At 39.8% G+C, this 16,321-nt stretch overlaps 1 protein-coding gene across 2 annotated transcripts; it reads right to left on the bottom strand.

The window, feature by feature from the left end:
• Positions 1-418: 418 nt before the first annotated feature.
• ccl25b (chemokine (C-C motif) ligand 25b) lies at positions 419-14,437 on the bottom strand. 2 transcript variants are annotated; one of them, XM_034179731.1, is made up of 5 exons: positions 14,331-14,437; positions 13,918-14,016; positions 1,290-1,407; positions 973-1,077; positions 419-885 (listed from the first exon to the last, which is right to left on the bottom strand). In XM_034179731.1, the coding sequence occupies exons 2-5, from the start codon at positions 13,979-13,981 to the stop codon at positions 864-866; spliced, it is 309 nt and encodes a 102-aa protein (XP_034035622.1). In that variant the 5' UTR covers positions 13,982-14,016; positions 14,331-14,437; the 3' UTR covers positions 419-863. The 2 variants fall into 2 exon arrangements, with proteins under 2 accessions (XP_034035622.1, XP_034035621.1); XM_034179730.1 differs by having other exon boundaries at positions 13,912-14,016; positions 14,331-14,436.
• Between the last annotated feature and the right edge of the window lie 1,884 nt (positions 14,438-16,321).

The following is a 16,321-nucleotide window of genomic DNA, read 5'->3' as shown; positions in this document are numbered from 1 at the left end:
TGCCAATCACATCATGTTTCTGAGATATGAAAACACATTTCTCGTATCAAGCATGAAGCAAATGCTGCAATCTCGCACACCTCTTCTGCGCCATAAACGATATTACGGCTTTTGTTGAGATTTTGCAAACTTGGTATAAAAACTATGGTTTTGAAGCTGCTTTTCTGCATGATTAGTGGCATCAAACTTGTGAGTGAATGAGCAACTTTTGCGTAATCCATCATTAAGGAACATGAAGACTGCAAAAAAATGTGATGTGATAGAGGAAATCTGAGCTCAGATTCGGATTCAGCACCCCAAAATGACCCAAAATCAGTTCTCAAAGTTCATGCAAGAAAATTTGTTGTTGTTGTTGTTGCTGTTGTTGTTGGCCAGTGAATTAATATGACAGAAGCTAGAGTTTCTGTATTAATTGTAGTTTTTTTTTTTTGTTTGCTTGTTTGTTTTATTAATTTAGACAGTAAAATGCAAAGTACACATATAGTGGTGACAAAAATATGGAAATCTGTATTATACCACAAATGAAATGTCAGTATTTTCTTACATACACAGTGAACACACAAATGCGCACTCATGCAGATACACATTACAAAGTTGCCCAAATGTGGCTCATTCATCGCAGGTTTTCCACGTCACTGAGCAGTGACCGTGATGGCTCATAGAAATGAAAGCTGCTACTTTTATCTGACACTGAGGATGCAATATGATATATATGTCATAATCATGTGCTCTGTATACATGATTTATTTTCACTTTCAGCTACAGGAATTTCCTCATCTCGAGAAAGGTGATGTGATCCATCTCCTAAGTGATGATGGAAATCGATGATGGTGAAATCGAGGATCCCCACTCTTCTTTTCTCCTCATTGTTGTACGTTTATGTTTCTATAAAGACAAAGTTTTTACAATAAGGCATTTATATTTTTCTTTAAATGAGCGTGTTAGTGCATAGGTATGCAAGCCACATTTTACTTCTTGTTATCAAGAGTCTTCAACAGCTGCTGCACCCAGTCGTCATTGGGATTGGCACAGATTGTCCTTTTCTTTGTGTTTCCGCGCTTCTTCTTCATCGAAAACCTACGGATATCCGCAGTATAATGAATCAGATATACTGCAAAAGTACTACATGACATAACTAATCAAAAACAGGCTGCACTAAGCAGAAGACTGAGAAGAAGATTGGCCACTTAATGCTGAGAATAACTTCTAAAATCTCAATAAACAGGTCATTCGTTTTTCCATTAGTCTGTGCCAAACAGTTCCAGTGGCCAAAAGTAAAGAATACTTACACAACAGCTCTGATGTTGCAATCGCCATCTGTTTCCTGGATCCTGTAACTCTCTATGTTCTTCCTCACAAGCCCATTTGTGCGTTGAACATGGCCGAGGCAGCAGTTACCGTACGAGCCTGAGGTGAGAGGTGATGTTACAAAGGGCTTAAGAAAACAAACAGCCTCACTTTTAAATATTTCTCTTGAGGAAAAAGCTACGCAGCCACTTTATTTTGTCAAATCGTTGTACTAGCAACTGAGCAAACAATGACTTCCTTTTGTCTTCATTTCATTTGCTGTATACTGTTATTGGATAATCGTGTATAGTTTATATACATGGTGTAACTCTGCAGTTAAATGTGTTATACACCCTTTAGAATCTTTATAGAAATGTAGTCACTAATGGTTTTAGTTATTATGAAGAAATACAAACAGTGTGGGTACTCTATGGTAAATCTGTGTGGAGTAGACAGTTCTCAAAAACTGAGTGCAAGAAGGAGAAGAGTGAGGAACGACATCAAGACACCCAGAAAAAGTTATATAGTGCAGTAGATAAGACAATATTTAGAGCAGAATCCTGCAAATGATGATACAAGCGTCAAATTCGGCACAAATACTCCTTAGACATTACTCTTTAAAAAAAACTGACTGGCCACTTCAATTTGGCAATAGGCAGCCAGGTAGGGGTCAATTGAAGAATTACACATGGGCCCAAATTAAAAGATGCTCTAATCTTATTGAAAACTATATCACATTATTTGCTTGATCATAACGATTCCATAGTTTGGACTATTTATGACTGAATGTTTTGGAGCTATGGGGTAAATTCAGCAAGAATGATAACAAAGGTCAGTTTCAGTTTGTTCAGGGGTCAAAAGTTAAAGTTATAAATGGATGGTAAATGGACTGCATTTATATAGCGCTTTTCCATCTGCATCAGACGCTCAAGTGAGTGCCATACAAGGCGCTCACTACACACTGGGAGCAATAGGGGATTCAAGGCCTTGCCCAAGGGCCCTTAGTGATTTTCCAGTCAGGCGGAGATTCGAACCCATGATCTTCTGGACTCAAGCCCAACACCTTAACCACTAGACCATCACCTCCCCCAAGCGAATCATCTGATATAATTTTCAGTATGATTAGACTTAGAGCATCTTTTAATTTTGACCCATGTGTAATTCTTCAGTTGACCCCTACCTGGCTGCCTACTGAGAATTCAGGTGGCTAATCGGTCATTTCAAAAGAGTAATGTCTAAGAAGTATTTGTGCCGAAATTGATGCTTATATCACCATTTGCAGGATTGTTTCAGTTATCTGCTGCACTAATAGGCGTATGTGGCTGTGATTGGAGAAATTGTGCACAGTGTAAATTTTGCATTTTGCATCACCACTCTTAGTTTCTAAGTGGAGTAGTGCGGAGAAGGATATTCTTTCACTAAAACAGAGCAAATCTAGGGTTGCAGCTCAGATGTACCTTCTGACAATTTATAGCTAAACTTTGTCTTCTTTTTAAGAAAATCCTCCTCTACACCACTTCATCATGAAGCTGTATAAGATATACCTTTGTATACTGGCATAGTTCCACCTTAGAATTGGAATATAATACAGTAGTGTTCAGAATAGTAGTAGTGCTATGTGACTAAAAAGATTAATCCAGGTTTTGTGTTGTGTGGGCCGCTGAAGAGGAGGTACTGCTGGCCCACCACCACCAGATGGCGCCCTGCTTGGAGTGCAGGCTCCAAGCACGAGAGGGCGTTGGAGCCGCTGGAGGTGACAGCTGTCATCTATCAACACCAGCTGTCACCCATCACCACCACTATAAAGACCGGACTGCAACTCCACCTCCTCGCCGAGAAATCGTCTACCTTACAGGTAATTTTCTCTGCTGACTTAAAACATTGAGTAATAATCTGAACTTCTTTGCAGCCGTTATCCTGTGGTGTTTGCCTTATCTGTGGGATTGGCGTTTGGTGTGATCAGCGACGGCTTCGCTTCACACTCCAACCAGATAAGTGGTTAGACAGGAGCTGCACGAGTGTGTGATTGGAGGTGGAGGTTCTCCCTCCTTACTGAACACAGACTGTGGGATTACTGAGTGTGCGAACTCACACTCATCCAGAACTGTTTCTGTTTTCTGCCAGCAGTACCGGGTCTGACTGCTGAAGACAGTGGCCACCTGGGGCGCAGGGCTTGGCGGCTCCGGTGTTCTTCAGGTCCGTGGCGGTGAGGCTTGTGTGTGTTCCGGCTTTTCTCTCGCCGGACGTCTCCTATCTTCGAGCCTGCCACACGTCACCTTTTTTGTCGGATTGATATAACGCATATTTGTATCTGTCTGTATTACGTTGTGCACCTTCACAACATTAAATTGTTACTTTTGGCTATTCCATTGTCCCTTCATTAACGCCCCCTGTTGTGGGTCCGTGTCACGACACTTCCCCAACATTTTGAGTATATTTCTTGTTGTGTGTTGGGGGGGTTTGGCTGGACATTTTGGTGTTCTTTTCTTTTCTTTGCTCTCCAGGTGGTATGCAAACTGATTTATTGTCTGTGGAGAAGGTGCTGGCAGAAGAGCCCTTCACCCTCATCAACGTGATATGCAGCACCTGTGGATGATGCTCACGTGCCACCTTAAAGACTTTCAGCTGAAGCAGATAATGAGATGGCGTTCTGCATTTAAGCCATTTGTGATTCAAGCAGAATTGCCGGGAACTCGACCTTGTGATGTTCGTTTGTGAGACGCTGAGGACCGCGCCTGGGTTTGACACATCGTGCCTGTGAAGGAGGATGGGTGAGGGACACATGCTGTCAGCACACATCACAGGTGATTTGATTGTCTGAATAATTGTTAACAGTAATTTGGTATTTTGTTACGCAGTATATGTGAAGATTGATGAGAGTTGTGCAGCTTGCTTCTCACGGCCGTGGCGTGCGGACTGATGATCCTCCACCTGTTGTGAGAAGCTGCTCATTTACATAAAGCTTAAATTCAGACCTGAATGTGTTGCTGATAGTGTGTACCTTTGAAGGATATTAGTTGTAGCTGCTGACTTACCTCACCTTTTCTATCCTTCACAGAGTCGGTTTGTCGTGTCCACCTGGGGGGTGTTTGGCAGTGAACGTGGGTCCAGAGCCGCCGGGCTTCGATCCCTTTGGGTGCTGGAGAGCGCGCCGTCCTTCACTCCGCCAGACAGATGCGTTTTATGTTTGTACACCGAGTATTGCACAAAAGGGGGAAAATAAATTGTTTTGTTATTGGAACCGCTTTCTGGTTATTTTAGCGCTGGGTTCAGTCAGACGCAGGTCCGCTCCTCAACCCGCGTCGACACATAACAATTTCTTATTGTTACATGGGAAACAAGGTACCAATAGATTCAGTAGATTCTCACAAATCCAACAAGACCAAGCATTCATGATATGCACACTCTTTAGGCTATGAAATTGGGCTATTAGTAAAAAAAAAAAGTAGAAAAGGGGGTGTTCATAATAATAGTAGTGTGGCATTCAGTCAGTGAGTTTGTCAGTTTTATAGAACAAACAGGTGTGAATCAGGTGTCGCCTATGTAAGGATGAAGCCAGCACCTGTTGAACATGCTTTTCTCTTTGAAAGCCTGAGGAAAATGGGACGTTCAAGACTGTTCAGAAGAACAGCGTAGTTTGATTAAAAAGTTGATTGGAGAGGGGAAAACCTATACGCAGGTGCAAAAAATGATAGACTGTTCATCTACAATGATCTCCAATGCTTTAAAATGGACAAAAAAAACCAGAGATGCGTGGAAGAAAACGGAAAACAACCATCAAAATGGATAGAAGAATAACCAGAATGGCAAAGGCTCACCCATTGATCAGCTCCAGGATGATCAAAGACAGTCTGGAGTTACCTGTAAGTGCTATGACAGTTAGAAGACGCCTGTGTGAAGCTAATTTATTTGCAAGAATCCCCCGCAAAGTCCCTCTGTTAAATAAAAGACGTGTGCAGAAGAGGTTACAATTTGCCAAAGAACACATCAACTGGCCTAAAGAGAAATGGAGGAATATTTTGTGGACTGATGAGACGTAAAACTGTTCTTTTTGGGTCCAAGGGCCGCAGACAGTTTGTGAGACGACCCCCAAACTCTGAATTCAAGCCACAGTTCAGAGTGAAGACAGTGAAGCATTGTGGTGCAAGCATCATGACATGGGCATGTTTCTCCTACTATGGTGTTGGGCCTATATATTACATACCAGATATCATGGATCAGTTTGGATATGTCAAAATACTTGAAGAGGTTATGTTGCCTTATGCTGAAGAGGATATGCCCTTGAAATGGGTGTTTCAACAAGACAATGACCCCAAGCACACTAGTAAATGAGCAAAATCTTGGTTCCAAACCAACAAAATTAATGCCTCGCAGATGTAAGAAATCATGAAAAACTGTGGTTATACAACAAAATATTAGTTTAGTGATTCACAGGATTGCTGAAAAAGCAGTTTGAACATAATAGTTTTTAGTTTGTAGCGTCAGCAGCAGATGCTACTATTATTGTGAACACCCCCTTTTCTATTTTTTTTATTTTTTTTACTAATAGCCCAATTTCATAGCCTTAAGTGTGTGCATATCATGAATGCTTGGTCTTGTTGGATTTGTGAGAATCTACTGAATCTACTGGCACCTTGTTTCCCATGTAACAATAAGAAATATACTCAAAACCTGGATTAATCTTTTTAGTCACATAGCACTGCTATTATTCTGAACACTGCTGTATATAAGATATACCTTACTTAAATTTTCATAAAGCTGAATAAGGGGGAAAAATGCAGTATTAAGAACAGGGGTATGTAAGCTTTTGATCAGGGTCATTTGGGTAGTTTCTGTTGTCATTATGATTTTAAAAAGAGTAAACACAGTTGTGTGGCAATAAATGGCTCATCACCCCAAAAACACCATACCAACAGTGAAGTTTGGAAGTGGGAACATCATGGTGTTGGGCTGCTTTTCAGAATACAGCACTGGCAACTTCATATAATTGAAGGAATAATGAATGGAACAATGTACCGATACATTTGTGATAAAAATCTGCCATCTACCAGGATGTTGAAGATGAAATGAGGCTGGACATTTCAGCAAGACAATGATCCCAAACACAGAGCCAAGGAAATTCTCAATAAAAACTATAACACAATGCTAAAATAGCCTTGGCCTTATGAGCAAAAAAATAGGAAACAGAATGTGAGCCTTTGACCTTATAAAATAGATCAACGTTAGTCATCTTTGAACTTGGCTAAGGTCTGTTTCCAAAGAATGTTCCTTGTGAATTTGAAGACCCTGACAGTAATAGGACTGGACTTATGCTGAGCACAGACAGATGGGCGGATGCAATGCCTTCGCAATACCCGATGACCATATTTTGGCCTTGCGTAATAAAGCTGCTAGAATGGCCCAGCCAATCACCTGACTTGAATCCAATAGATAATCTATGGAAAGAACTAAAGATCAGAGTTCATAAAAGAGGAACCTTCAAGATTTGAAGAATGTCTGTCTCACCTGAGCAATCCATGCAACTAGTTTCTCCATGCAGGAGGCGTCTTGAAGCTGTCATTACCAACAACTTTTGTACGAAATATTAATATAAATTTCAGTAAGCGTGTTCAATACTTTTCCCTATCATTCTATTTGATTACACATACTTTCATTTCTGTACATATTTGTTTCTCTGCATGTGTGGATTATTTGGGTTGTTACAGACATCTGGTGAAACTTTCATGCCACTAGGACTTTTTTATTTACTGAGAAAATGGTGATGTGTTCAGTGCTTATTTTACCCGCTGTATAGTTTCTACTGTCTATAATTTGTTTTATTGTTGTCTTTAGAAAAAATAAAAATAAACACATGCAATTGTCTAATTTGGTCTTTAAATGCACATATACTGAGGAGGTGGTGGTCTAGTGGTTAAGCGTTGGGCTTCAAACTAGAGGATCCTTGGTGCAAAACCCTCACCAGAAAATCACTAAGGGCCCTTGGGCAAGGTTCTTAATCCCCTAGTTGCTCCCGGCGTGTAGTGAGCTCATTGCATGGTAGCACCCTGACATCAGTGTGTGAGTGTGAATGGGTGAATGTGAGGCAAAATATCAAAGTGCTTTGAGTTTCTGATGCAGATGAAGAAGCGCCAAGGAGGGTTTTCTTAAAGAGAAGACCTGAGAGTTCAGCTAAAATTGGCCAGAAGGTACGTCGGAGATGTAAGCCTAGATTTGATGTTTTGGTGAAAGAAAATCTGTCTGGGTGTCTTGGTGGCTTTCCTCACTCTTCTCCTTCTTGCACAGTCACTCAGTTTTTGAGAACTGTCTACTCTGCACAGTTTTACCATAGAGTGGCAAACTGTTCGTATTTCTTCATAATTGATGTAAATAAAGTCCAAGACATATTCAGTGACTTGGAAATGTTTGTGTATCCATCCCCTGACTTGTCTGAAGAAAACTGGTGATAAAACTGATTATTTACAGGTATTATACCAAAGTGTTCCATTACTTATGTAACCCATCAGCTTGGCTTTTTTATTTTTAATTAATTTCTATCAGGTTGCGGAGATTTGCTTTCAGTTTGAAAGCAAATCTCTTCTTTTTTTTTACCCCTTAACTCCATAACATTCAGTTATAGATAGTTCATACTATACCTTTTTGGATTTTAACATCAACTGGGATGACAAACAAGAAAGGAAAAAACTTGAACAACAGAAAACTTTAGCCTTGAACAGTTGATAGACAAACCAACCAGACTGACTCCTAAATCACAAACAAGAATAGACCTTTTGCTTACAAATCAGCCTGATAGAAATGCAAAGACATATAACTTTCTTACTGGCATTTCAGATCACAATTGCATATTTTTGTCTAACTAGAAAACTTGATTGCTTACAGGTTAAAATTCACTCATTTGTGTAACAAAGTTACTCAAACCTTAAAGAAAGCCAAAGCCAATTTTTTTTAATCTCAGTTATTGAGGATTCAAAGGGTAATGGGAAGAAAGTTTGGCAGACTAAATAAATTACTTTAAAAATAGCAAATATGACAATAGTACTCTTGAGTTAGATATTGATAATGCTCTGGAGAAAGATCCTAAAAAAATAGTGAATACTTTGAATGACTACTTTTTAAATAGTGTGCTCAATATAACAAATCAGTTTTCCCCCACCTCTATTGCACCTTGTGTTCTAAACTGTGACCAACCCATTTTTCAACTGGACAAAATAACTGAAGATGAAGTATTAAAAATTATTAAAGGATTTAAATGTTCCAAAGCTAAAGATGTATATGCTATGGATACCAACTTTATAAAAACACATGCTAATGCCTTAGTACAACCTATCACTCATTTGGTTAATTTGTCACTTCATCATAAAACAGTCCCAACAGCCTGGAAAGTTGCTTCAGTGACTCCCATTTTTAAATCGGGCTGTAAAACTCAAGTAGCCAATTACAGGCCAATCAGTATTCTTCCAGTTATCTCCAAGGTAGCTGAAAAATGGATTGGAAATCAACTGATCAAACACCTTGATAAAGGCTTCACACCACTACATCAAATGCAGTTTGGGTTTCGGTCACACCACTCAACTGAAACAGCCAACTGCATGTTAACTGAAAAGGTTAAGTGATTATTAGATAAGTATTCCTATGTAGGTGCAGTGTTTCTTGACTTCAGGAAGGCATTTGACACCGTCAATCACAAACTTTTACTTAATAAACTCACATACTTTAATTTCTCACCTGGTGCAGTTCAGTGGTTTGAGTCGTATCTTTTAAATAGAACTCAATGTGTTACAGTTGACGGAGTCAAATCCTCCTTTCGTAGCTGTCCTGTAGGTGTCACACAGGGATCAGTCCTCGGGCCCTTATTATTTTCATTATACATAAATGACCTTCCAGAGGTATGCTGTGATCTCAATACTCAAATGTATGCAGACAATGCAGTCATTTACACCTATGGTTCTACAACTAATATAATATCTTACAAACTTACCAATATTTTAAACAAGGTACAAGACTGGCTTGATGACAATTGCCTGATGCTTAACACAACTAAAACAGTTTGTATGACATTTTCAAAAAGACCGGTACAGAACAGTCTCAAAGTAACGATGGGTAGAGAGGTACTTGAAACAGTATCCCATTTCAAGTACCTTGGAATCATCTTGGACTCTAATCTTTCAAATCAAATCAAATCAAATCAATTTTATTTATATAGCGCCAAATCACAACAAACAGTTGCCCCAAGGCGCTTTATATTGAAAGGCAAAGCCATACAATAATTACGGAAAAACCCCAACGGTCAAAACGACCCCCTGTGAGCAAGCACTTGGCGACAGTGAGAAGGAAAAACTCCCTTTTAACAGGAAGAAACCTCGAGCAGAACCAGGCTCAGGGAGGGGCAGTCTTCTGCTGGGACTGGTTGGGGCTGAGGGAGGGAACCAGGAAAAAGACATGCTGTGGAGGGGAGCAGAGATCAATCACTAATGATTAAATGCAGAGTGGTGCATACAGAGCAAAAAGAGAAAGAAACACTCAGTGCATCATGGGAACCCCCCAGCAGTCTAAGTCTATAGCAGCATAACTAAGGGATGGTTCAGGGTCACCTGATCCAGCCCTAACTATAAGCTCTCTGTCTCCCTGATCCGAATTGGGAGCTGGTTCCAGAGGAGAGGAGCCTGAAAGCTGAAGGCTCTGCCTCCCATTCTACTATTACAAACCCTAGGAACTACAAGTAAGCCTGCAGTCTGAGAGCGAAGCGCTCTATTGGGGTGATATGGTACTATGAGGTCCCTATGATAAGATGGGACCTGATTATTCAAAACCTTATAAGTAAGAAGAAGAATTTTAAATTCTATTCTAGAATTAACAGGAAGCCAATGAAGAGAGGCCAATATGGGTGAGATATGCTCTCTCCTTCTAGTCCCTGTCAGTACTCTAGTTGCAGCATTTTGAATTAACTGAAGGCTTTTCAGGGAACTTTTAGGACAACCTGATAATAATGAATTACAATAGTCCAGCCTAGAGGAAATAAATGCATGAATTAGTTTTTCAGCATCACTCTGAGACAAGACCTTTCTAATTTTAGAGATATTGCGCAAATGCAAAAAAGCAGTCCTACATATTTGTTTAATATGTGCATTGAATGACATATCCTGATCAAAAATGACTTCAAGATTTCTCACAGTATTAATGGAGGTCAGGATAATGCCATCCAGAATAAGGATCTGGTTAGACACCATGTTTCTAAGATTTGTGGGGCCAAGTACAATAACTTCAGTTTTATCTGAGTTTAAAAGCAGGAAATTAGAGGTCATCCATGTCTGTATGTCTGTAAGATAATCCTGCAGTTTAGCTAATTGGTGTGTGTCCTCTGGCTTTATGGATAGATAAAGTTGGGTATCATCTGTGTAACAATGAAAATTTAAGCAATGCTGTCTAATAATACTGCCTAAGGGAAGCATGTATAAAGTGAATAAAATTGGTCCTAGCACAGAACCTTGTGGAACTCCATAATTAACCTTAGTCTGTGAAGAAGATTCCCCATTTACATGAACAAATTGTAATCTATTAGATAAATATGATTTAAACCACCGCAGCGCAGTGCCTTTAATACTTATGGCATGCTCTAATCTCTGTAATAAAATTTTATGGTCAACAGTATCAAAAGCAGCACTGAGGTCTAACAGAACAAGTACAGAGATGAGTCCACTGTCTGAGGCCATAAGAAGATAATTTGTAACCTTCACTAATGCTATTTCTGTACTATGATGAATTCTAAACCCTGACTGAAACTCTTCAAATAGACCATTCCTCTGCAGATGATCAGTTAGCTGTTTGACAACTACCCTTTCAAGAATTTTTGAGCGAAAAGGAAAGTTGGAGATTGGCCTAAGCTAAGATAGCTGGGTCAAGTGATGGCTTTTTAAGTAATGGTTTAATTACTGCCACCTTAAAAGCCTGTGGTACATAGCCAACTAATAAAGATAGATTGATCATATTTAAGATCGAAGCATTAATTAATGGTAGGGCTTCCTTGAGCAGCCTGGTAGGAAAGGGGTCTAATAGACATGTTGATGGTTTGGAGGAAGTAACTAATGAAAATAACTCAGACAGAACAATCGGAGAGAAAGAGTCTAACCAAATACCGGCATCACTGAAAGCAGCCAAAGAGAACGATATGTCTTTGGGATGGTTATGAGTAATTTTTTCTCTAATAGTTAAAATTTTATTAGCAAAGAAAGTCATGAAGTCATTACTAGTTAAAGTTAAAGGACTACTCGGCTCAATAGAGCTCTGACTCTTTGTCAGCCTGGCTACAGTGCTGAAAAGAAACCTGGGGTTGTTCTTATTTTCTTCAATTAGTGATGAGTAGTAAGACGTCCTAGCTTTACGGAGGGCTTTTTATAGAGCAACAGACTCTTTTTCCAGGCTAAGTGAAGATCTTCTAAATTAGTGAGACGCCATTTCCTCTCCAACTTACAGGTTATCTGCTTTAAGCTGCGAGTTTGTGAGTTATACCACGGAGTCAGGCACTTCTGATTTAAGGCTCTCTTTTTCAGAGGATCTACAGCATCCAAAGTTGTCCTTAATGAGGATATAAAACTATTGACGAGATAATCTATCTCACTCACAGAGTTTAGGTAGCTACTCTGCCCTGTGTTGGTATATGGCATTGGAGAACATAAAGAAGGAATCATATCCTTAAACCTAGTTACAGCGCTTTCTGAAAGACTTCTACTGTAATGAAACTTATTCCCCACTGTTGGGTAGTCCATCAGAGTAAATGTAAATGTTATTAAGAAATGATCAGACAGAAGGGGGTTTTCATGGAATACTGTTAAGTCTTCAATTTCCATACCATAAGTCAGAACATGATCTAAAGTATGATTAAAGTGGTGGGTGGACTCATTTACATTTTGAGCAAAGCCAGTCGAGTCTAACAATAGATTAAATGCAGTGTTGAGGCTGTCATTCTCAGCATCTGTGTGGATGTTAACATCGCCCACTATAATTATCTTATCTGAGCTAAGCACTAAGTCAGACAAAAGGTCTGAAAATTCACAGAGAAACTCACAGTAACGACCAGGTGGACGATAGATAATAACAAATAAACTGTTTTTTGGGACTTCCAATTTGGATGGACAAGACTAAGAGTCAAGCTTTCAAATGAATTAAAGCTCTGTCTGGGTTTTTGATTAATTAATAAGCTGGAGTGGAAGATTGTTGCTAATCCTCCGCCTCGTCCTCGCCTTTTCCTTCAAAAAACATGTGAAAAAAGTTGTCAACACTGTAAAATTTAACCTTCAAAACTTTAAACAAATCAGGCTTTGTATTTCGACTGATGCTGCTAGATCGTACCTTCATTGTATGATCCTGTCTCATATTGAATATTGCTGCACAATATGGTCATTTGCTGGTATGACAGTACTAAAACCTTTAGAGCAACTTTAAAAAAAAAAAAAAAGCCATCAAAGTGTTTGCTAAAAAAGCCATATTCCACTCATTACTGTGAAATTCTGGAGAAATACCATCTTTTAAGTTTTAACAACTTTATAATGTTTAAGTGTGCTTGTCTCATCTACAAAACTCTCCATGGCCTAGCCCCACCTCCTCTGGATGAATTTATTAGACATAGAGATCCTAACCTCAGGACTCGGTCTGCTTCTAGAGGGGACTGTGAGGTGCCCCTCAGACGAACTGCCACAGGACAAAACACCATCTCTGTGAAGGGTTGTACAAACTGGAACAGCATTCCAACAAGGATATGAGACAGTCCCACCCTGAGTGCTTTTAAAAAATGATCTTAGAAATGGCTCAAAAACAATCAAATCTGTCAACACAGGTGAGATGTATTGTACATAATCAAGGTTGGGTAGGATTACTTTGAAAGAATACATGTGGATTACATGTATGTATGTACATACATTTGGATTACTTGTAATCCGATTACTTTTGGATTACATTTCAAAGTAATCCTACCCAACCCTGTACATAATCTCATGTTTTGCTTTAATTTATTGATTGTAATTGTTTGTTGTTGTGTGTCTGAGAACTACAGATGGAAAGTAGCTTTTAGCTAAATCTGGCATATTTACACTAAGGCATGAAAATGTACAAAGTGTTCATTAATGTGCATTGTCCTCATCAAATAAACAAGAAAGAAAGAATATTTATGATCAGACAAATAACGTGGTATGACTTTCAATATGACTGGAGGATCTTTTATTTTTGATCCCTTTGTAATTTTTCAGTTGAACTAACTGGCTGCCTATTGAAAATTTCAAGTGGCCAATCAGTTTTTTTCAAAAGAGTAATGTCTAAGGAGTATTTGTGCAGATTTTGGTGCTTATATCACCATTTGCAGGATTGTTTGAGTTATCTGCTACACTAGTACATTATGAAATGAAAAATAGAGATGCAGCAACACTTCCACGAAACATTACTCACATGCATTTTTCTGTTCTTTTGGTGTTTAGACATTACTGGCAATGTCATCCAATTTGATCAAAATATGTTTGAGGAATATCTTGGACCATTAAAAAATTAGAAGTTGTTGGTCATTGTGAGGCACTGTGATACTGAAGTACAACAATTTGCAATCACTTATTATTGTTCAAACAAAGCTCATGTGGCACTCACCCGTACCTTGTGCCAGACTCAGGCACATGCATGTGAAGAGCAGAAGGAAGACAAGAACGTGGAGTTTCATGGCTGCGGCTGCTGTTGTGTCGATGCGTGGCCCCTCTGTGCAGAAACAGATCAGGACAAAACTTACAACTGGAGGCACCCGCCCGTCTCCCCCTCTGCCTCATAAACCTCTGTTTAAACATATTCCCCCCCCTGTGGGGTTTTTATGAAAATGAAAGGTAACCTGAGTGACCCCCTGATTAAAAATGAATAATGCGCCTCGTCATTTCCAGCTGTGTGCAGCTGTTTCCTACAGTTGCAATAACTGTTTCCCACTTTGGCACATATAAGACTGTGTTTGCAAAATTAAGTTTACTAAAAGCTGCAGGACAAATGCGAGTGGACAGTTATAAGCACGCAGACAAACATACCTCCTCACAATCAGCGTGTTGCCAGACGCCCCGTGGTTTTCCAGTTTGACGGGCGGTGACGGTTCTTTTATAGAGTAAACCTGATATTTGCCCTCCCCTTCACAAAACACTAAACTTCACCACTCCCCCCTTTTTTCAGTAATGTTGAAGGAACTAGATATTAATGTAATTTGAGCACTGAATCCCTGGAGGCTGCTTGTATATATCTTGGCTGACACTCTGGCGATGACTGACAGTCACTGAACTCCCCTTTTCATATAACAACACAAAGAAGATAAACTACTTCTGGTGCACAAGACAACAGGAAAAAAAGCAACGCAGCCATTTACTGATACCGGGATGTTGACTGCCTTCTTCCTTTGAAAGGTCAGAGGTCAGAGTAGCTTAAAGTGCAGTTACCCTGGATGTGTATTTGGTCACTCTGCACTGTGCAGATGGTTTACACTTTTCTGAAGTACTTGACTCATGTGTCTGTCTTTTCAATGGCTTGTAATTTATTGCTAATCTATTAGTACAGCTGCAACCACACCGAGGGTCTTTCCAAGGAACTCATAAAGATTAGTGAATAGTTTACTGGCAATGTTGGTTGAACATTTCAATTTTATACTTCTAATTTACAAAATATCACTATTAAAAATATTGTGATTTCCCCGCTGTGGCACTGCATAGAGTACTGCGCAAAAATCTAAGGAATAATTTATAAAAATCAAAAATTAAAACAACAGTGCTACTAATTTATATTGTATGTGTACCCTGGGTGGCAGCATGGTGGCTTAGTGGTTAGCACTGTTGCCTCACAGCAAGAAGGTCATGGGTTTGATTCCCAACTCACATTCTATGATTGCTGGGAAAGGCTTCAGCCCCCTGCGACCCTTAATTGGAGTACGCAGTTGAAGATGAGTGAGTGAGTGAGTGAGTGAGTGTACCCTGGGTGTGGTTCTGCATCCTCCAGCTCACAGTTAATCCCTTTGTAGGTTGGCAATGGTACTGGTATTTCAGGCACAGCTCCAAGACAAAAAATGATTCTTATTTCTGCCCTCAGTGGGAATAACTCTACCACTGTGTTCCATCAGAAGGTAGTGTGCACTATGAAGGGGATGGGGGGAAGCCATCTGGAGCCTCATCTCAAAATAAGAAGAAACCACACCAGCACCAGGATGGTGCTGAGCGGTCATCCACTGCACGGAGGTGCGCAGGTCCAATCCTGAGGTAGTCCATGCAGGTGAGGACCTGGAACATCCTTTCATTCAGCAAAGACAACCATCTGAGAGAGTAATTATGAACACAATTTGTGAATAGGATGTTTGAGCTTAATATTTTTATTGTACATCTACACAGCCAGGTGGCAGATCTCGGAGTGGGGGAGTTCGTGGGTAGCACACACACACACACACACACACACACACACACACACACACACACACACACACACACACACACACACACACACACACACACACACACACACACACACACACACACACACACACACACCTTTTCATGGACCAAAAAAAATCTCTGCCGTATGTCAGGATTTTCCCCGGCCCGGGTCGTGTTTTTGTAGTGATCCCTTGTCCGCACCTGTCTCACCTTTTGCCCATTTGTTTTGATTGATTCATGTTATGTAATACTCTGGTTTTGTTTGCTGTTTATCCTCTGTGTCTTATTATCTGGTTGTGTTCTGGTAGTCATCAGTTTTACTTTCTGTTATAACCCATTTTGTGTTCAGTCTTAGTTTGGTTTTGTTTTTCACATTTATTGCATTATGCTTTAGTCACAGGTTTTGGTTATTTTTTCATCTTCAGTGTTTCTTATCTTACTATTATTATTTTGGTTTCCTGCTTTTTAGATTAGTCAACACTGACCTGAGAGACCCTGAGTCCACAGCACAGACTAAATTAAAGCTCGGGTCTCAGGAGGTTAAAGTAACCATCAGAATAAATCATATGAACCCAAGGCCCAGTCCACATGTACAAGTGCGGGTACTCGTA

Source organism: Thalassophryne amazonica, chromosome 10 (genome assembly GCF_902500255.1).
Source record: "Thalassophryne amazonica chromosome 10, fThaAma1.1, whole genome shotgun sequence".
Taxonomy (NCBI): Eukaryota; Metazoa; Chordata; class Actinopteri; order Batrachoidiformes; family Batrachoididae; genus Thalassophryne; species Thalassophryne amazonica.
The sequence above is the reverse complement of the archived record's forward strand: the minus strand, read 5'-3'. Positions and strand labels throughout refer to the sequence as shown.